General features: G+C 34.3%; 1 protein-coding gene across 1 annotated transcript; it reads left to right on the plus strand.

Annotated features, from left to right (window-relative positions):
* The first annotated feature begins 1,212 nt into the window (after positions 1-1,212).
* Plag1 (PLAG1 zinc finger) lies at positions 1,213-11,813 on the plus strand. The gene is made up of 4 exons (XM_077801099.1): positions 1,213-1,291; positions 7,149-7,247; positions 9,671-10,029; positions 10,556-11,813. The coding sequence occupies exons 3-4, from the start codon at positions 9,788-9,790 to the stop codon at positions 11,811-11,813; spliced, it is 1,500 nt and encodes a 499-aa protein (XP_077657225.1). The 5' UTR covers positions 1,213-1,291; positions 7,149-7,247; positions 9,671-9,787.
* Positions 11,814-22,640: the final 10,827 nt, after the last annotated feature.

The following is a 22,640-nucleotide window of genomic DNA, read 5'->3' on the forward strand; positions in this document are numbered from 1 at the left end:
AAATAATGTAAGATATAATATTAAAAACTTTGAAAAGCATGCCACATAATAAGCATGCCACTTACAATTTTAGGATCCACCAGTGTATATTGTGATCAGCACAACTTCAGTAGTAGTTGCAGTCTAATGGAAGGCAATGAGCAGTCTTCTTCACTCTGCATAAAATATGTAGCTGCTGTAAAAGCTTGTTTGTTCATCTTCCCCAGAAAGTCCCCAGATGAACTCTTAATTGAGTCTTCCTTCTCTGAATCTTGCTTAGAGTGGCAGAGTATCCCGTGCTGTCACTAGATGTCTGTCTGCTGGGGAGGATATGATTAACTGTTGTCTAGTGGAGAAGGGGATTAGATCTGCTTCCTGCAATGGGGCAGATGCTTGAGTAAGGCTAGGGTTGTTGGGAAGAGGACACACATGAGCATCTAGATTTCCCAACCTGTAAAGATGTGGCTCAATAGCACAGAATGAAAGTGTAGAAATATTTGGGAATCCAGGTATACGTGGCTTTGGCACCAGGTAAGTCTGTCAGCAGTACCTCAAACACAGGGTGGGGGTTTAGAGGCCAGGACCCCAAGGATGGAGAGACTAGGGAAAAACAAAAGTGGTGTGCCAACTACCAGGGAATGAGCACAAACTCTTAAACTCTCTACTGATGGCAAACGGGGACCCCACCATGGGGAGGAAAGGAAGACTTGGGCTGAGAGCCAGGCAGGCCCTCACAGTACATATAAACAGAGATTCACAATCAGATTAAATGTGCATAAATTAATTTGGCTAAAATTTTTTAATAAGCACAACATTCTATGGAGATTAAGCATTAAAATCAAGTTAGCATAAATTTTTAGCCATCAATTTACTGTAAATATTTTAAATAAAAAAGTTAATGGTTTTTTAGTGTTATGAATTACAGATTTTCTTTACTTTTGTACTTCATTATAGCTATTAAACTTTTTCATGAAGCTATTTTTTAGTAGCTAGAAAAAGGAGAAAAAAGTTACTTTTACAGAGATTAAACTCCACTTATGCGGGTTTTCTGTTTAGATTCTTCTGTATCTAATCAGTCAAACTTTTATCTCTGATATTTTTAATATCACCCTTTTGTACATTTTAATTCCACAAGAAGAACATCCTCTCTAAAGATTTACAATTTTACTTTTGTTCCTTTTTCCCTCCCATAGAACTTCATTATCTATTTCCAAACAGTAAATCATGGTCAATCATGCTTAAGGAATTATTGGAACAGAATATTTGAAGGCAGAAATGTTCTGAAAATGCAAGTCCACTAAGTGCTGGCCAGGTTTGTCTCCTTGCCCATTTAGCCTCTGAGTAGCATGTGCCTGAGTCCCCCTAGCTTTCAAGGCCTGCTGAAGCAGAGAATGCTTGTCACCAACACAGAAGCAGTATAGACTGCCAGGTGGTTCTCTTGTGGCACTAAGTTCTTACCCCTTTTCCAGAGCACACTAACCATTTAATTCTATTGGGTTTGTCTTCTGAGCTTGCTTTATAACTTATTTGAGATTTCAGGAGCCCTGAAACACATTTTATCTGCTTGCTTTGATTCCTGAAATTCCCTGAAATGGACTATAATTCTGTTCAACAAATATTTATCAAATGTCTTTTACATGCCAGGGCATTGGATAGGTGCTGGGGTTATAAAGATGAATAGTAGCCTTTTGGTAGATGAGTTTATGGTCATCAGAGGAGAGATGGGTCATTTCAAAAGAGCCTTCCAATCCATATTGGGATTAAAAAATTCTGAAAGGGAAGATTTTCAAGTTCATTCTCATACAAGTGGAATTGATCAAGGAATATAAATATCAAATCTCTCTTTAATTGTGCATGCCAGGGGAAGCCCCAGGGTCCTCTGGATTCTGAGGGAAGTAGTGGCCATCCATCCTTAACTTGACAGTTTTACCTGTTTACCTTCAGCTATGTGGAGGTAAATAAAGTGGTTGTTTCCAAAAGTGATTTTACCCTGGACAGCCAGATGGTGCAATTTAGGAGAGGTTGATGGCAAGTGTAGAGTCTTACCTGGGTATGGATTCTGTTTTCATTACATTTTTAGTGCTACTTGAACATGAGCATATAACATCAGACAACATATGTGTCTCCTTAAGTAGCCCATATTTAAAATGTGCATTGTTTTGAGATGGCTTAAAACTAATTTCTCCGCATGAGCTTTTGTAACTAAGTAATACTTTCTTTCCTTAGCACTTTTCTTATATTGCATCTGATTTCTACCTTTTCATTTGAATTTGTAGACAGATTCAGTGTGTGTGCTTGAGAGTTGAAACATTAAATCTGCATTATCCTGTATGCATGATTTTAACAGCATTAGGCAATTAACCATATAAGAATGGTTTTTTAGGGTACTTCAATGTGAACATTTTTATAATTGGTGTCAAATATTTTTGTTGTACCTCCAGAAACTTTAGGGAAGTTAGTGGTAATAAGTGTATCACAACTTACAGTACACAACCTTTGAGCTGCCTATATCATAGAAATAGCTGAATTATGAATATTCTGGAAATGTTTTATATAAATTTTATTACAAGCTCAGAAAATTCTTTAAAGTATTGATTAAACAATTTTTATTATAATTTCACTTCTTTGCTCTTAGGCATCATTGCTTCCCTTTTGCACAATTTCTTCCATTTGCAAATACTAACTAATTTCCCTATGAGAAGAAAATGAAAATACCCCAATTTGCCCTCTGTTTTTAATTTTTTTTTATTTTGATAAGAACATAGAATCATAGGGACCACACACACAATAGTTAAAATGAAATGCTAGCTTCTGACTTACAGATCAGAGAGAGCTTTTAAGAAAGAAGAAAACCTTTTAAATTCAACATGGCATTTTTATTCCATAAAATTTTTTAAAAAGGAAGAAATATATTTCTGAATTGGAACATAATATTTGTTTCATTATTAAACCTTCATCAAGTTGTCTATTCATTCTGTGGGTATCCAGAGAACACATGGCCTTAACAGAAACTCCTGTTTGGTAAATAAGAGAAGTTACGTTGGGATTTCTTGGAACTTGGGAATGTCAGCTTTGAAATTCATTGATCATTTTCTATTAGTTCTTAAAAACAAATTGATTGGCAATTTTCCTCCACTTTTTAGTTGTTATTACTTTTATATTAAATGTAAGATATTTCTAAATATCAGTAACGTTAATTTCTTTTGTAAATTCCAAAGATTGTCTAGAATTACATTTTAATGAGTTGCTCACAATAAGTTGAAAAATATCAAATATACTAATTTGTAAAAGATATCCTTATTTTTTATTTATTTTAGCTAACTATGATATCTAATATAGAAAAATAAATACTTTAGTTTTCCATATTCTGGTTATAAAATGAGGTCTTTGAGGACCTACTGTAACTCAGGTGAGTTAGATGCACATCTTTGCTGTGTTTCTTGCTTCACAAGTACTCTGGCTCTTTTCTATTCTCTGTAGGGATCAGCAGCCCCATCCAAGTGTCACATCATCTTCCCTGCTCTATTCCAGGCACCAATACAGCCACCAAGTTTTTATTAGGAAATTTGTACTAGGAAGGGGGGCTCAATTAATGTTATCTACTCATCTAGTTGGTTCCTTAGTAATAAAATCATCCAGAGCATGCTTGTTTTCTGAAGCAAAATAAGTATTTCAAACAGCTTTTTGTTATTATAATTGCTATTATTTTAATCTAAGACTTTTTAAATAATTGCTAAGTTTTGACAAAATACCTTTCTGTTGGTTTATTTGGTTGGTTAGACCAAAGCATATCCATGCTACCCAACTTTGACTTGAACGTACATGTTCTACCTTATGTCTTCTGTGGCAGTTGAGCAAATCTAAAGGTCATTGTTTTTGCTGGTTTTAATTTTTCTCATTCATTCAACAGTTATTTTACTGCATTTTTGTGGAAAACAACAGTGAATAAAACTGACATAGCCCTGCCCCATGCTGCCTGTGGTCAATTGTGCATTCTCTCCTGGGCTTTTCTAATAGTATAATTTTTTTATTCTTCAGTAATAAGTGATTTTACAAACCTATGGAAATTGAATGCTACAAATTATTGTACAGGATCATTGAGGTTTTTTTAAAAAAAAAAAAACGTTCTAAGTATGCTTTTGTCCTTACTTCAAAATTGACTGTCTTCAATTGTCCTTCTAACAGTTTATTTCATATTGTTTCAAAACTCTATTAGTGTTTCACACATGTAAATTAAAATATTATCAACTGGTAAGTTTCCTTTTGTAATCTACCTGATTTATTCTATGAAAAACATGCTTCAAACAAATGTTGACATATTTTGCATTGTTTACTAATGATATTTGATTGTTAGCATAAAGTAGAATAAAACTTAGACAGTTGATAGCATTTGTCCCTACTTGACATTTAAATGTGAAAGAATTATTGATGCTGGTAAGTATTATAAAAATTCACAACTATTAATAAAGTAACTATCAGAACTATGAACTTTTTTAAAATACAGTAACAGTTTAAAAATAGTCCTGGTTCTTTGTCACAGAATTGGTTTTAATAGGCCATCTGATATGTGATTTATTTATTTTTTGCTTATTTTTTTGAGTCACTACTTTAGAATAATGTAAAAGCCTGGAAGATAAACCTCTGTATGTGTGCACAGTCATACAGTATTCCCTCTAACTACTATTTCTGTGCATTCAGTCATTCTAAGGGGAAAAAATGCTCATTGTGGTATCAACAAAAACTAGAAATGCTGTTGAGTCTTAGAGCAATTTAAAATAGGTCTGTGTATTTCACACCAAGGTAAAGAAGAATGTTCATGACTTGAAAAGCATCTTTGATGCATAACCAATCTTTGATGTGTTTTCAAAAAAAGTAGAAAAGAAAAACACAAGTAAATGTATTTCAAACTTTTTAAAACAGTAATCCCAATACTTTTAAAAGTTTTTCGTGTTACTATAAAAGAGAACACATCGATAATTTTAATTAACATTTTAGTTAGGATTACATAAATATACAAGGTAAATAATAATTAATTCTAATCAGTTCTTGATTTTCTTTGGAGAAATAATTAGCTGTTTGAAATTATTTGGCAGTTCAAGAATTTTAAATAGATTGAACATAGGGAAATTAACCATAACTGGAATAACTAAATTAAAATGATAGCTTTATTATTTTGTTTCAAAATAAGATACATGAGCTTTTACTGAAATGCTTAGACATTAAGATTTTTAATAAAATACAGTTGAAGAGTATACATAAATAAGAAATTTACATGGATTCGAGATGCAATAAAATTTATATTTTTCGGGAAAAGAAGAAAAACCATATGAATTTACTGTTTACTAATAAACTTTGGTTTTAGATTTTTTTCTCTCTAGATCATTTTCCACTCAGTTATACCAGCTATTTTAATAGTTAAATTTACTTTCTAAAATCTTTTACACTTTTTAAATGTTATGTTTGTTTCCTTTTGGAGATATTTAGCAGCTCTGAGAAAATTGGTATTACCCTCTCTCTTGATCTTTTTAAATATGGGGACAAGATTTATCTACTTGTAAATTGTTTTGCTAACCTACCCTCCTTATAGAATGCAGTAAAATATATATGAAATAGAAGTTTGAGGATATAAACACCTTCTTAACCACTCATTATGCCATCAAATTGTTCAACTCCTATGGGTCTTTCTTAAAATGGCAGTGTTGATGAATAAATGCATCCACCTCTTGGACTCACTGAATTCCAGGGAGGTAATAGAGGTGAAAACACACTATACTTGTAAGGTATTTATAATAACATAATATACAAAACGGTCTTTCATTTCTTACTTACCCCACCCAAAACTCACTATGTTCCCTGGGCAAGTAAGTATTTACAAAGTTACTTTTATCATTTTGCAGTTTTGATGTGCATAATTCAGTTCTTCCATTTATGCATGTCCTGTGCTTTACAAAAGAATGGAGCTTTTGCTTTAACTTTTAAAGTATCTTTATTGGTCTAAATTTTTATTTTTCTTGTCTTTTAAACTGTGAAAATAATGCTGCTTTCATATATGCCCTTAGTATTTTTGTAATGATGCTTGAATGTCCTCTATTAATATTTTTAATATATCATCGAATTCTAAAAGTATGTAAAAATTACATTTCAAGAAAAATTATTAGGTTGTTGTTTAGAACTTTAAAGTTATTTTTACTTAATCTTTGGCTATTGTATTTTAACTACTTGATTTATATTTCAAGTTCTTGTAAATAATGATTTCTAAATGTTTATCTTTAAAGTATGCAGAGTTTACTAATCTCTGTATGCCTTGTACTCTCTATAATAGATAATACTAGGTATTTCTGCCTTTTGACCATTATTATTTTCATATATACTTGTACAATCAAGAATTAACCCTTTTTTTTCCTAAGCATGCTCTCAGTCTACTGAAGATCATGCTACTGATGGGAATTTGTATGCTATTTTAAGATTTTTCAACAATAATCTTGTAAAGCAAATGATGCTTCTTCCTAATCCTCCTCCTCCTGTATCAAATCTGTATTTAATTTTCCTTGCATGTTTTTGAAATCTAACAGTGCAGAATTGTTGCTACATGTTAGCAATCCTTATAGTATTCTTAAAAATAAATTGACAGGTATTAAAAGTAACAAGTGTGGCTCTGAGAAGCCCCATTTGCACAAGTGTACACAGTGTGAACAGGAGTGCTTTGGAGTGCTTTCACCAGAAGGCCGTGGTTCTTTGGTGTGGTTCCAGATGTGCTTTCTAAGAAGGACCTGAGTGTGTCTCTTCCATAATGTTAAACTTAATGAAATTTTGATTAGTTTACAAACAGTAACTCTAATCCCCATTTCTCTATATAGACAAGTTAGTTTTATTTTTTTAATTTTTAAATTGAATTTAGGAAACAAGTAGGGAGTCATTCAGCATCACAAATTACATTTATCTAGATAATACTATTTTAATTTTTATTTCTGCATTTATTTGTTCATGTAAATGTGCTTAGAACTAATAAAAATATGCAATTGGTGACAATGCATGACTCATCAGCAGAGTATGGAATGTAAGCATGTGCCATGAAATTGCAATTCTTTCATTCTTTATTTTCTGTCGTTTACATACTAGTTCCATTTAGAGTGTAGTCCATTCTTTTTTTTTTTTCTCTCTCCCCATAGATTAGCCAAAATGGGAAGAATTGGATTCCACTCTCTTCCACGAAGAGTTAATGGGACTGGCTAAGATCAAAATCTGAGGCTTTTTCCATCTGTAATCAGGTATGCATTGAACAAAAATCACTATAATAATGTGCATGCACCTTTAAAATAATTGGCTAATATGCATTATTGTGAATATGGTCTTTTATTAGATGTTGAGCTCACAACATTATATTTATTCTGTAGTTTTAATGCACCTATGATAACTAATTTGAGTTCTGTAATATATTAAGATTAAAAGCTATTATCAGCCATGAAAAAAATTTCAGCTGGTCTTAGAAAAGTGTAATATTTGATATTAGTGCCTGTCTTCATTGCTCAGTATGTACATCAAAGATTACCATTCATTTGTTGTTCCATATTGAGTATCACCAATTTAATATAATCAAATTGTTTATATACTATTTCATAGTACACTTTTCATACTTCTTTCCCAATAACATAGAAGATATTTTTCCCAACTGAAATTCTCTTCATTAGAGAGACAGTTATGACCAATTTCTGTTGTATTTTCAGATACCAGTTAGAAACTCCGTTTTATTTTGATTCTGCAATTGGAAAATGATAAAATTGTTCTAATAAGATTCATGAAAGCATTGTGTTAGGGAATCAAAGAATGAAAATTAGTTTTTACTTCTTGCCATGACAGAACTTTTTTTTAAGAGTTTATAGTACCATTATTGATTACAGCAAAATAGCTGTGTAGGTCTAATTTCTGAGAGAGGCAGAGAAGCTGTCTTCTGAATGACGATATAACAGGAAATGAACAACCCCTTGAAGATTCAGAAAATCCCAGAACAGAGGGAACATATTATGTTAGAATTGGTAGTGTCAGTTGCATTATGTTAGTGTCACTTTTAAACTGCAAGGAGAACTTTCAGACAATTTGAACAGCATGAAGTCTACCCAATCAAAAAGAAAGGACACTTGATTAGCTTACCATACATATGCTTTATCACTTTATAAACAAATTAGTGGATCATTACTGTGTTTTGTCTGCTTAGGGATAGCCTCTGTTAAATACAAAAAGACCTATTGGAACATACACTTAGGTTTACCATAATGTACTTATTTTAGAGCTTCTGCAAAACTATAACTGGAATCTGAAAGTGAGGATAATAGACCTAGTTTATGAAGGCAAGAGTCAGTCTAATACCAAAATGCAAGTAATACAAGGAAGTTGGTTTTCATTTTTTTAATATATAATAGGATGAAAATCCAATTAGTTCGTAGTTGGTAATCATCATTTAGCTACCTTTGAGTTTTCAATTTAAAGATCAGGTCTTTTTAAAAGAGGTTGCAGGTATTATCATTTATGTGGCCTCTTAAAAATACCTCACTAAACTACTTTGAAGAAACATTAAGGAATTATTTAATTTATACATTAGTTGGATCTTTGGAGATTTAGTTTTTTTAATCTGAGTAATAGTTGATAATATTTGCTTGTCTATGTAGGTTTCAATTCAGTTTTAATTTTTTTGTTTAAATTTTAAAAGTCATACTCTGCTATACAATATATACTTTTGATTCTTTCTCACAGCATCAATAATGAATTGAAACTCTGACATCTGACATACATTTTTGCCAACCTAAGTCTGTAGTGATGTACTCATGCACAGGTATTGTGTGCTATTGGAAGTCCCAGCAGGTGTGGTGCACTTAGGTTAGGGGTGTGTCAAAGGCTGACCCCCTTAGCTTTTGGGGATGCCTAATGTAATTCCAGCTGATCTACTAAGGCTCATTGTGTCCAGTGAACTTAATCATTCTCTAATGTAAAAAATATTGAAGGGCATTAAGCATCTCCCTCCCATTATAATGACAAGGAACTATGTTCTTCACCTAATAACACATTGAAAGGTTTTATCATTTCAAGAATGTGTATTTGTTAAGAAAATAAATCATTTCTATTATTGACTTGGGATCCCTTAGAGTACAATGACACTGGTTTAAAGAGTACATTTTCACTTTGGATGGTGCATTCTACTGTTCCAGGCCTTTAATGTCTGGGCTTTAAGTATTTCCACAGACTCAATGGTTTTCAGTTGCCTATTTGTACCTAAATACAGGTGTGACTAGAGCTGACAGGCATAAATTAAAATGACTTTTCCACATTAAAACATTTTTCTGAAACATTTTTATATTTTTAGTCAGATTTATGTTTTCTAACCCCTTGTGAAAATTGAAGCTAAATAATGCCACTTTTAGAATCGTGTTTTGTTGCTTCCTGAGAGTTCCTGAAATCACAACTGCTATGCCTAAGTACATCATTTGTCAGGTGGAATGTCAGGGTATGTATGAACTGTTCATTCTGAGCAATGCATTTATATGTGTTTTGACAATATAAAGAAACCTACAGATATTACATTGGACCAGCTGAATCCATTTTATGGTTTCTTTTTTAATTCAAAAGCATCACATAGCAAATAAATTTTTTTTAAATTGAGTTTAGTTACAAACTAGTTGTTTCTTATTTTTTTTTCCAGTCCCTTTTTGCTTTCTTTTACGACCACATGAAACTTGAGAAGCCACCTAAAGCTATATCATTTAGTGGAGTTGGGCAGTTCCCAAGTGTCCAACAAGAAGGCCTGGTTTAGGCTGCGATGGCCACTGTCATTCCTGGTGATTTGTCAGAAGTAAGAGATACCCAGAAAGTCCCTTCAGGGAAACGTAAGCGTGGTGAAACCAAACCAAGAAAAAACTTTCCTTGCCAACTGTGTGACAAGGCCTTTAACAGTGTTGAGAAATTAAAGGTTCACTCCTACTCTCACACAGGAGAGAGGCCCTACAAGTGCATACAACAAGACTGCACCAAGGCCTTTGTCTCTAAGTACAAATTACAAAGGTATTAAACTCTATTTGTCTTTCAGATTATATTTTCTCTTATGTTGGCCATTTGAAGCCATTGTAAACGTATGTATTTGTATACACATTTTTCAGCTGATTTGCAGAAAGGAAATGTTAAGTAGATTAGACAATGGCTAGTTTTTACTATTCTAAATCACATACTTTTGTGTTAGTGTCTTTGGATTTTTTTAAATAAAATGCTTAATGAGAGTAGAATTTCTGTTTGTAGAAAAAAATTACGACAAGAAAAGGGTATGGACATTTACGTGAGTATATTCAGTCTTGCTCATTTGCTTCTGTAATGATAGCTAAAAACCAGCAAAAACTAAAGTGGCAACTTAAATGGCTCAAGTTTTGCAGTGTTTAGGTATATTAACTATCCTTTTGGTACATAGTAAGTTGAGCAAATTCCATTATTAAGGGAAGTTCTGTATTAGCATAGTAGTTTTAGCTGCCCATTTGAAAAGTGAATACATGCCATTTTCATTGTGACAATTACTTACAAAATATATCTGTGTTTAAAGGCACATGGCTACTCACTCTCCTGAGAAAACCCACAAGTGTAATTATTGTGAGAAAATGTTTCACCGGAAAGATCATCTAAAGAATCACCTACATACACATGACCCCAACAAAGAGACGTTTAAGTGTGAAGAGTGTGGCAAGAGTTACAATACCAAGCTTGGGTTTAAACGACACTTGGCCTTGCATGCAGCAACCAGCGGCGACCTCACCTGCAAGGTATGTTTGCAGACTTTCGAAAGCACAGGAGTGCTTCTGGAGCACCTTAAGTCTCATGCAGGCAAGTCATCTGGGGGGGTGAAAGAGAAAAAGCACCAGTGCGAGCATTGTGATCGCCGGTTCTACACCCGAAAGGATGTCCGGAGACACATGGTGGTGCACACTGGAAGAAAGGACTTCCTCTGTCAGTACTGTGCACAGAGATTTGGACGAAAGGATCACCTGACTCGACATATGAAGAAGAGCCACAATCAAGAGCTTCTAAAGGTCAAAACTGAACCAGTGGACTTCCTGGATCCATTTACCTGCAATGTGTCTGTGCCTATAAAAGATGAGCTCCTTCCGGTGATGTCCTTACCTTCCAGTGAACTGTTATCAAAGCCATTCACAAACACTTTGCAGTTAAACCTCTATAACACTCCATTTCAGTCCATGCAGAGCTCGGGATCTGCCCATCAAATGATCACAACTTTACCTTTAGGAATGACATGCCCAATAGATATGGATGCTGTTCATCCCTCTCACCACCTGTCTTTCAAATATCCATTCAGTTCTACCTCATATGCAATTTCTATTCCTGAAAAAGAACAGCCATTAAAGGGGGAAATTGAGAGTTATCTGATGGAGTTACAAGGTGGCATGCCCTCTTCATCCCAGGATTCTCAAGCATCATCATCTAAGCTAGGGTTGGATCCTCAGAATGGGTCCCTAGATGATGGTGCAGGGGACCTCTCCTTATCAAAAAGTTCAATCTCTATCAGTGACCCCCTCAACACACCAGCATTGGATTTTTCTCAGTTGTTTAATTTCATACCTTTAAATGGTCCTCCTTATAATCCTATCTCAGTGGGGAGCCTCGGAATGAGCTATTCCCAAGACGAAGCACATTCTTCAGTTTCCCAGCTACCCGCACAGACACAGGATCTTCAGGATCCTGCAAACACTATAGGTCTTGGGTCTCTGCACTCACTGTCAGCAGCTTTCACAAGTAGCTTAAGCACAAGCACCACCCTGCCACGTTTCCATCAGGCTTTTCAGTAAGATTCTGGGACATGAATTCATTACAGAAATGTATGTGTAGCCCTGCCTTAGGTGATCTTTTTTATTTTAGTGCCTACTTTAAGACAGTATAGAAATTTCTGCTTTTGTATAATACCAGTTTTCATTAAGCCAGTATAAAATAGAAACTAGCTTTTTTAATGAGCTTTGGAACCATTTGTGTTCAGTTATGTTTACCTGGGTATTTTGTCCTGATTCACTGCCAATTGTCATAGTCTTAAAGAGTTTTATTTCATATAGGAAAGCCATTATTATTAATAAAGTTTTACAAGTCCCATGTTCAGATTACTTTTAGATCTTAAATTGTTGTTTTTATCCAGTAACAATGGCTCTTTTTGACATTTGGCTCATTATTAAAAAAATTGAAATAGAATGTAAATTTTATAAAATGTATGTGAATAACTTGAGAGTTTTAAAATTTTTACTAGCCATGAAATGGATTCATAATCAAGTGTTTTACATGACTTAAGAATCCAGTTTGGGGAGATAACAGATGTTTCCTAGACATACTACAATTTCAGATCAGTATATTTTGAAAACTTGTTATTGTCTGGCTAAAATATTTGCTAATAATTTATGAGCATATAAAGAAGATAAAACCAAAACACAAAGCACCAGTATTTAAAGCAAAAAGACTCCTAGTAAGGTAACACAGTATTCTGTGTTACATAGAGCCAGCCCTTAATTAGTGGCCATGGTTCAGCCTTCGTAACTATCTTTCCATTTAATAATATTAATAGTGTATGGCATTGGAGCCTTCAAGGGGCAGCATATAGATAATTCTCTTTAATCTATACCACCCTTCACAACCAGAGGGTGGCTCAGGTGCACCAACAGTTTTATTTGGATTGTTGGTCCACAGTTAGTCTAGAATCTAGAGCCATTGGGAACTATAGACAGTAGGTGTGTTAATCCCAGAGTAGACTCAGCCTGTAAGGTGTGATAGACTCATAAGCAGGAAGGAAGGTATAAAGTACACAGTTGAACTTGGGAACTTACCTAGGGATTCTGTCTGCTGTTGCCAGGGTTGAAAACTGGACTCTTTAAAAAAGTAAAAGCATTACCACTTACATCCCTTCTTGCTGAATTTGATACATCTTTCTTTCTCTAAAAGAGCCAAAGCAGAAAACAAAAATAACAGTTTTGCCCCATGGTATCTTTACTATTCACTAGAAATCCATCTTTCCCTGCTATTTCGGGATGGAGAATTTAAAGTTAAATGTATTAGAAAACTATTTAAGGAATTACCATAAAATTTTGAGTAACTAAAAATATATACAGTAAAGCCCCACTTTAACATATCTCTGGGAAATGGGAGAAGCATTGCAGATAAGTTGAATTTGTAGGGAAATGAAGTAAAGTAAAACAAGCACTGTCTTAGTGAATGTGAAAACAAGAATGTTGTTTTCACTGAATAAAATAGTTATGGGTTTTTTTCACATTAGATAATTACCATAATCTTTTCAATGGTATAATCATTATATTTTTTCAAAGAGTCATTTGGGACATCAACCTAAGAAACATATCTATTAAGCACTTCTTAACACCTTATTGTGGGACCCTGTCTGTGGGGGCAGGGGAAAGGGGGAAGGTTTATAGAAGAGTATATATCTCTTTAAAAAAGAAAAGAAAGATATTTTTGAGCACTCATTAGCCCTGTATGGGAGCTTGTTTCCCTTTTGTAGGGCCAATTATCACTGCAAATTGCAATGTTTACCAAGAATTTTTTAAAATGAGTGCAGATTACTGAATATAATACATTATTTAAAATATTTGGGAGTAGTATAATTTGTGGAGAACTGTAAATTGTAATAATGTAAATGGGGGTTTCACATATTTTATATATATATATATACACACGTATATCGCACTTCATAGAATCAAAGTTGCTCTCTGAAGGAGCTTTGGCTCTTCATATTTTATCATTGCTCCTATTTTATTTTTAATCCTAGGAGCAGTAGTTTTTATACTTATGTATTTAAATTTTATTATGAAAAATTACATTTTATTAAAAAAGTGTGTTCCAAAGGCATTAAAATTATATATGTTAATAAGGAAATACGTTTTTAAAATTTTCAAACTGCTCCTAAGCTTTTGGTTAGGAGAATATTTGCTCTGAAAGTAGGCTTTCGCTCTGCTTCATTACTGCTTCCTTTAGTTTCTATGAAACAGATTGCTTACCTAAATCTTTAGTTGAATGATTAGTGTTCAATATTGCTTTTAATCACCATAAAAAAAGGAAAAAAGAAATTTGGTGACAGAGCACAAATAAGTAGAAAACCAATTTTTAAATAGAGATCACAAATAGCAAGTGTGGAAGTACTACTTTATTCTGAAATTTGCTTAAAAATAAATCAGATTAATGAATTGAGACAATGGCCTTCATGGGCTGTATTTCACTACTAATTAAAAAAAAAGGGAGTACCAGGATTTATGAAATAAAGCATTTTAGAAATGGAGAATGGCGCCATATATGTATATATATATATTTTTAAACCTATACTTGCCCTGCATGGATTCAAAGACATGGAGGCACATCTTCCAGGGCACTAGTGTTAAAATTATGGAGTCTTAATTTTCATATATGCACCTCTTTGCCTGTTATTGCCCCAGACTTGAAATAACACTTCAAAGTAAGAGGGAATTCAGCTAATTCGTTTTTTAAGTTGACTGCAGTGGTCACTAAACTGTTTTTGATAGAATTTCTATGAAAGATGAGGCAGACTTGGTTATATTAATTGCACAATGTTCTAATAAGGATGTAACACAGAATTGGCTCTTTTTCTAGATAAAAAAATTGTCATTTGTTTTTATTTAAAGTAGATTAAGGATGATTATTGCCAATGCTGTTTTCATTCTCCAGTGGCCAGAATCATCATCCTTGAAATTTCTTGTAGTGCCTTAGCTTGGTTAAAAAGGGGGTGGGATTAACATTAAATAAAAATATTTTAGTGTAGAATTTGGAGCTCAGACAAGATATTGAACCTCATTCAGTTTGACTTCCACATGTGTGTACAAACTAGGTCACAAACACAGACGTGTAAATGTGGAAGGATCTTGGCACTGTAAGCAATATTACCCACTGATGTATCCAAATATCATCTTTATATTGCTATTGGTCACTGTTAAAACTTTCATTTTAAGATCCTATTATCAAGTTCAGTTTTTAAAAACTTTGTCCTGGCTGGTCATACATCACTCTTTGTGCATCCTTTTAATTTTATCTAGTGTTTCTTTTAAGCTGTGTATTTTTGCCTCTTTGATGCTTGTGCTTTATTTTTCTTAGTCATTTGTGGAATATAGTGATATATTGTGTTAATTTGGACAGTAGCGGTTTTTAAAAACCATATACTGACTGAAACATGAGCCAGAGCTGATTGCTTTATTAAGCTAATAATGAATGTTATAGAGTACATACTTTCAGGATCGTTCATCTAGTGAGCAATACACATATTATAGGCCAATATTTTTTTTAAAAAAAAATAGAGCTTGGTCAACCTCTATACTACACATATTACAAGATATAGCACTTTCAAAATGAATCTAAACCTTTACAGAAACTTTCTTATAGGTTATGCCTTTTATTTTAAGACTTATTATAATTTGTTTCAAGTGCCATTAGATGATATATATGTAGGCCTTTGATATATAATGCTTTGTGTACAAAACATGGTAGATGGTATTTTAAACAGGTACATTTTTACAGTGTTTTCTTATCAATTTGCTATATTGCACAGAATCAGTGTGTGTCTTTTCATAAGGTTTTACAATGGTTTATTTTTTTACAAGGTTTACGTGTCTCAAAGCACACTGTCTTCCCAGTACGTAAGTTAAATACCAGTTCACCCAAGTTGCTTCTAGCCTACTGAGATCCATGTGACGTTGGAGGAGATCTTTTAAATGTTGAGTATTCGTCATTAGCAATGGCAGACTTGTCTCTGACAAATGAGTGCTTGAGTTGAGTTTGTCTTGTTTTTCTCACTGTGTCAGCAGCCGTGTCTACAACACGGATAGGCTATTCAGATTACATAGATTTATATAAGTTGTGTTGTGTAGATTCGTGCTTAAAACACCACAAAGAAATCCTTGGAGATCATATAAAACAAGATAATTCTACCAGTCTTGGTAACGGCACACTTAAATCACCATTCAGGTACTTCAACAGCATGATCAGTCCTCTGAGGATGGAAGGCAGTGTCTTTTGATAAGTTTTCTAGCTCTAGAAATGACACAGGACTATTGCTAATGTATAAACACTTCATTGTATAAGCTTCAGTGGTACAGGTGAACCAGAATGAATGTCTCCTCAGAAACACTCCTTCAATATTATGTTGGATCATGCTGCTAATGTAACTTGGGATACAACTCTTCATGGTGCTACAAACTTCTCTGTCTCGTTCAGTTGTATTTTTTTATCCATAGGAAAAGGACTACATTTAGGTGTAAAGGTGTACAATATATTTTTATACTGTGACTTAATTTGTCATTAACAAACTTTTACACCACCACAATGTATTCATGTGCACTTGCAAAAGGAGATCTTGGACATGCAAATGTTATCAGAACAAACCCAGCTTTTGTCCACAAGGTGACTGTGACTCAGAATGAAAAGTGGGCTTCATATTAGAGTGTGGAGTGAAGAACATGCTGTAAGTTACTAACAGCCCTTTGAATTTAACAAAAACTGGGAATCCTTTAGGAAATGATTTGCATCATGCCTGAACATAAGCTGGACTGCTGAAAATGTATTTTTAGCTAATGAAAAAGTGTTTGGACTAGTACTCTAAAAATGTTTTAATGGCAAAGTATTGAGTCAAAATAGAAAAGAAAAAAATCTGCATTCCAGACTGAATTTTGTATATTTTTATTGCATTTAAAATGGCTATTCTATGATATTGGGAAATCAAGTGGCTTATCATGTATATCATGTACTTAAAATGTATTCACAAACTACTGTTGTATTTGTATAAAATATAGACAAAGATCATATTTGTGTGTGTGTGTGTGTGTGTATATAAGCTCTGTAAAATAGCGATCACATTATGGAGCTGCAGTGATACTACATTTTAAACATTCACATCCAGAGAAGCAGGCTATTTATTGTCCAGATACCCAGATTTAAAATATTAATTTGCTGCTAATTAAACGATAACAGTACTGCAGCTTCTTGTGGCCTGCAGTGTTATGTTTGCTGTAAGAAAAAAAATGTAAATTCCATAAAATATATGAATAAAATTAGAGTGCCTTTAGATAATGTAGATATTCCTGAAATTTTCATAGGCGATACACTGATAGAACATTTTTTTCTTAACTTCTAATTATAAGTAGTTTCTCATTTGAAAAGTCTAAGTTTCTAAGTAAATGTAAGATTCTTGGCAGGGGAGGAGTTTTAAAATTTTCACATCTTTAGAGAAAGCTCAGAAATTATAAATAAAAAATAGTCAAAACACCAAAACTTTAATGTAGGGGAGTTTAGAATTCAGAAAAAAAAAAAAAGTAACTTCTTGTTTGTGCTACAATTGGCATTTAGCATTTCTTTAGCACTTAGTGTCAGTGCTATAAACCTTTTAGAAATTCCCTTGGGATTGTTTACCTAAAATTTTACTAAAGAAAGCTCTCTTGACAATTCATGTGGACCAAAATGGTTATCACACACCTATCATTTCAGCTCAAACTTCTCAGTTAAATAGCCAGTAATGCAGCTCCCTAGAAATATTAATTTTGAAAATTCAATTAATACCTGTCCAGGAACCAACTATGGAAATAATTTGTCATATATCTCACAGCACCTCTTTGGGTATGATAGAACAAATTCTTCCTATTCCTGTGGCTCTCTTGTTTTCAAGAAGTAAAGATGATAGACAGTGATTCCAGTGTTAACAGCTCCTCATTTTGCCTAATTTCAGCAAATCTGAAAGGGATACCAGGTCACTTCTTAAAATTAACACTAAATAAGTTTTTATTTTAATCTACTCATGTGAAAATATCGCAAGGACAGTTTATAGAGGAAAATGCTTTTGCTCTCTGTAGTACCAAAGAATGGACTACTCTTAAAAAGTATGTTTGGGATTGATTCATTTAAGATATAAACCTCTTTATGGAAAATTGGATGCAATTTACTTAACGCAACATAGACGCAAAAGGGCTGAGAGACTCCCACTAGTTTTGAATGAAAAGTTTATTCTAATAGTTTACCATTAAAAAGAGGAAAAAGTTCAGTCTGGCCATAGACAGCTGAGTCTTTGCTATCACTTTTCCTTAATTGAACATTTATTCAACAAGCATTTCTTAAGAAAAAGGGCATCACTTTGTGCTAAGACTTAGGGATATTTCAAAGAGGTCAACTCTATAGAAAGGAGCAGTTTGTTTTCTGACCAAACATCTGAATGAAGATGGCAGCAAATATGGGGAGAAAGTCTAAACATATGGAGCCATGCTAAGTTCTCCTTTTTCATAGATCAAAAATGGTCAAATATAGGCAATTTTAGTAAAAAAAAAAAAAAAAAAAAGTTTCTCAAGTTCAAGTGCATTCTATTCCACCAAGAATTAATATTCAATAATAAATCTACTCTGAAAATGTTGATTCTTGGTTGGTACAATAGTTTAGCTGTCAACTTGCCTAGGTCTTAGTACCCAGTATTTGGTCAAACTTCAGTCTAGATGTCACTATGAAGACATTTTTTAGATGTGATTAACCTGAAAGTCAGTAGACTTGAGTAAAGCAGATTACCTTCCATATGATGGGTGGACCTCATCCAATCACTTGAAGGCCTTAAAGAGAACAGACTGAGGTCCCACTAGAGGGAATTTTGCACCCCCAGACCGTTCTCAGACATCACCTCTTCCTTGTGTCACCAGCCTGCTGGCCTGTACTGCAGATACATGCTTGCCAGCCCCAACAACCATGTAAACCACCTCCTTAAACATCTCTCTGTGTACTTACTAGTTCCGTTTCTCTGGAGAACCCTGATTAATACAACCTTGTTTCAACTGTCATCCTTTATAGGAGCTGGTTTTACTTGAAAGGAAGTAGAAACACTTTTTTTTTTCCTATCCTCTTATGGGAGAACACAGAGCATGTAAGCTTCAGAAAAGGAATAGAAAAGAACATAGGGATTGTATCTATGAAACTGTTCTCAGAAAATATCCTTTTTTAATGTCTTTGCCATTATTTCAGATAAGAGTATTTCACCTAATGAACAAGACTTGAAACAGCTAACCTTGCTTTACTCAATAGCTGCATACTTGGAATGTAAGCTAATGTGTATATAAATGCACAAGTGGGAATTTCTATAAACTGAATGTTTGAAAAACAGATGATCCATTTGTGATAATACCACAGTCAAGGCCCTGGGGTTTTGAGGGTAAAGGTTCTCAGATAAAAATAGACATTTCCTGTTTTATGGTACTAGAATTTTTGGAAAGGTTTTACTTTATTCCTTTTCTCATTAGAGAGACATCATCTTTCTTGAGGCCCTTTTCAAAGTGTTGCAAGTGCAGCTGGACATCTCATTGTAAGCAAACTTCTCTGTTTCTAAAAATATGTAATTGATCTATTAGTACTAATCACACCTGATGACATTTTTAAGCAGATTCCTGTAACCAGACTTTCATGCCCTTGGAATGCTCATTGTGTAAGTAGGTTAATAACCTCAGCAATGGTGCCCTATTTAAAGATTTTAAGATGTGTCAGCCTTCCCTACCCCAGAATGAATGGCAATCAGTGACTATAAAACAAACAAACCCTATATGCCTCTTAAGGATCATTTTGTTTGAAGTTTCCAAGAAAGTGAGTTCAGTGCAGTCTCTGTTCTCTAAGTTATCTTTCAAAGGGGTAAAGCATTATTTACTAGTTATGTATTTTGTGTCATAAATTTTCATGTAATATGTCTATATTCCTAAGTACTAGTTTTATTGAGAGAGCTTCAAATTAGTTGTTTGAAAGACCCTAAAAATTTCCTTCCATTCTTAACAGCATCTGCTCTCTCCCCCCAACTCCTCTTTTTTTCTCTCCTGCTTTTTCATATGGAGTTACTCTCTGGTCCTTATAACAGAACTTGTTCTCATTCATCCTTTCATCTTCAGGGTCTTGTTCTTCACCCATGCAATACTTTCTTTTCTCCTCCTGCCCATGAATTTCACATGCAGAAATCATGGTCTCCAATCCATCCTGAATAGTCTCTCTCGCATAAAGCTACTTCTGGCCTCACCCATTGAATAGCAACTTATTTTCCCTCTGAATATTTATTACCGTTTATTAGATCTCAGGGCATTGCATAGCCTAAGCACTTGAGGGCAAAACCCTATCCACGTAGTTTCAAACATGGCAGATAATCAGCACATACCCATTGGATGAAGGGCAAATAGAGCTCTTACCTAAAAAACTCTTAACCATTTCAAGATTTAGAGCACATTTTATTTTTTTTTAAATCTACTCTTTGAAAATTTGATCCTAGAAAATAATAATTTTGACAACTCAATTATATAAAAGCTTATTTCATACAGTCAAGATTCTATGATCACACTTAAAACTCCATTTTGTTCTTGCTTTCTGCATAACAAGTGAGCAAAGTTATAGGCAATCACTCAAGTCTCTTCACTACTAGAAACAAAGCTAGAGAAACTTTGAGGATTCTAAATTTTGTGATTTTTGTCCTTCAAAGTCTTTCGTTGTGGAATCTCCACCTCTGATTCATGAGAATAAAGGGGGGAAATCTATACGTCCCCTATTTCTACAACTTAAAAGGATATGAGACTTGACTTCAACTGCCTGAAACAGAATGATAGAAGTCAGGGAAGCCATATTAAACCTGATTTTGAAATAGATGTTCAAACAAAAGGTGAGTTCTAACACATCAGGGTTCTGAAAGTAAATTATGCTCCTTTTACTCAAAAAGAAAAGAATTCAATGGAATACATCTCCAGAAAACAGAAGATAAAGTGGTAAACAATGATACAAATAATTCTTGGCTAAATCTAAATTATTGATGGTTTTTTACAAAGTATTTTCAAAAGGGTAAACCCCAGCGTAATTCTAATGTTCTCAAAACACAGAAAAGGAATGAAAGGCCTTTGTTAACCCTTTGGCAATACACACACATGAAACCACATAACAAGAAGCAGTGGAGTTTGAGCTAGAATACCCAACATAGGTGGGGAGCAAGTCAAGAGGAACAGCAATATTGGAAAGCTTAATGAGTTTTGTTTTTTGGTTTTTGTTTGTTTGATACCAAGGATTGAACCAGGTGCACTTAAACACTGAGCCACATCCCCAGCCCTTCTCTTTTTTGTTTTTGTATTTAGAGACAGGATCTTCAGAATTGCTTAGGGCCTCACTAAGTTGCTGAGGCTGGCTTTGAACTAGCCATCCTCCTGCCTCAGCCTCCCGAACAGCTGGGATTACAGGCCTGTGCCGCCATGCCCAGCTAAACTTAATGTTTTTAAGCAATCTGGAGATATCCCCAAATTCTTGTTGTGGGGAAGAAGGACAGGGAGTCACTTCAGGCATCTGGACAAAACTGCAGACACGGAACCAAAAAACAATAGACATTTGGGGAGCTAGATTAGGTGGCAAGTATGACCTAGCCTAGCCCCCCCACCCAGCCCAAGGTGTAAGTCCCTGATGAACAGGATCCATTCATTTATGCACATTTACTAGGCACCTACTGTGTGCCAGACATTATTGCAAGCAATGGGAATACAGTATTGAACAAGACAAAGTTTCTATTTTCATGTAGCTTACTTTCTATTAGTGTGAGTGCCCAAGGAGTGAATGTTAAGAGTTTTCCTGCTCTTGGTCAGAAAGCTCTCCAATTTATGATAAGCCCATTGTAAGTTGAAAATATCCTAAGTTGAAAATGTACTGAATACAGACATCTTCCTACCAAACATAATAGTTCAGCAACACAGTACACTGTGGTGTAGATTGTTTCCCTCAGGATCAAATGGCCGATGGAGCTGCAGCTTCAGGCCTCTACTCGGCACCAGAGGGACAGGGCCACATATCCCTAGCAAAAGATCAAAATTTAAAAACAAAGTACAGGGCTGGGGTTGTAGCTCAGTGGTAGAGTGCTTGCCTTGTACGCATGAGGTACTGGGTTCGGTTCTCAGCACCACATAAAAATAAACAAATAAAACTAAAGTTACTGTGTCCATCTACAACTAAAAAAATATATTAAAAAAAAAAAAAAAGTACAGTTCCTGCTACTAAATGCCTGTAGCTTTTGCACTACTGTAAAGTCAAAAATCATAAGTCAAACTATTTTTAAGTTAGGGACTGTATGTATACTCAAGAGCCTACTTTAAAAAAAATTAGGCAGGTACAGTGGCGCATGCCTGTAATGCCAGCAGCTCAGGAAGCTGAGACAGGAGGATCTTTTTTTTAAAATATTTAATTGATTTTATTTTTTAAATACATGACAGTGGAATGCATTACAATTCTTATTACACGTATAGAGCACAATTTTTCATATCTCTGTATATTAAGTATGTTCACACCAATTCGTGTCTTCATACATGTACTTTGGATAATGATTCTATCACATTCCACCACCCTTGCTAACCCCCTGCCCCCTCCCATCTCCTCCCACTCCTCTGCCCTATCTAGAGTTCATCTATTCATCCCATGCTCCCTCTCCCTACCCCATTATGGGTCAGTCACCTTATATCAGAGAAATATTCAGCATCTTTGGGGGGAATTGGCTAATTTCACTTAGCATTATCTTCTCCAACGCCATCCATTTACCTGAAAATGTCATAATTTTATTCTCTTTTATTGTTGAGTAATATTCCATTGTGGATATATGCCAC

The sequence above is a fragment of the Urocitellus parryii genome, chromosome 7 (assembly GCF_045843805.1).
Source record: "Urocitellus parryii isolate mUroPar1 chromosome 7, mUroPar1.hap1, whole genome shotgun sequence".
Taxonomy (NCBI): Eukaryota; Metazoa; Chordata; class Mammalia; order Rodentia; family Sciuridae; genus Urocitellus; species Urocitellus parryii.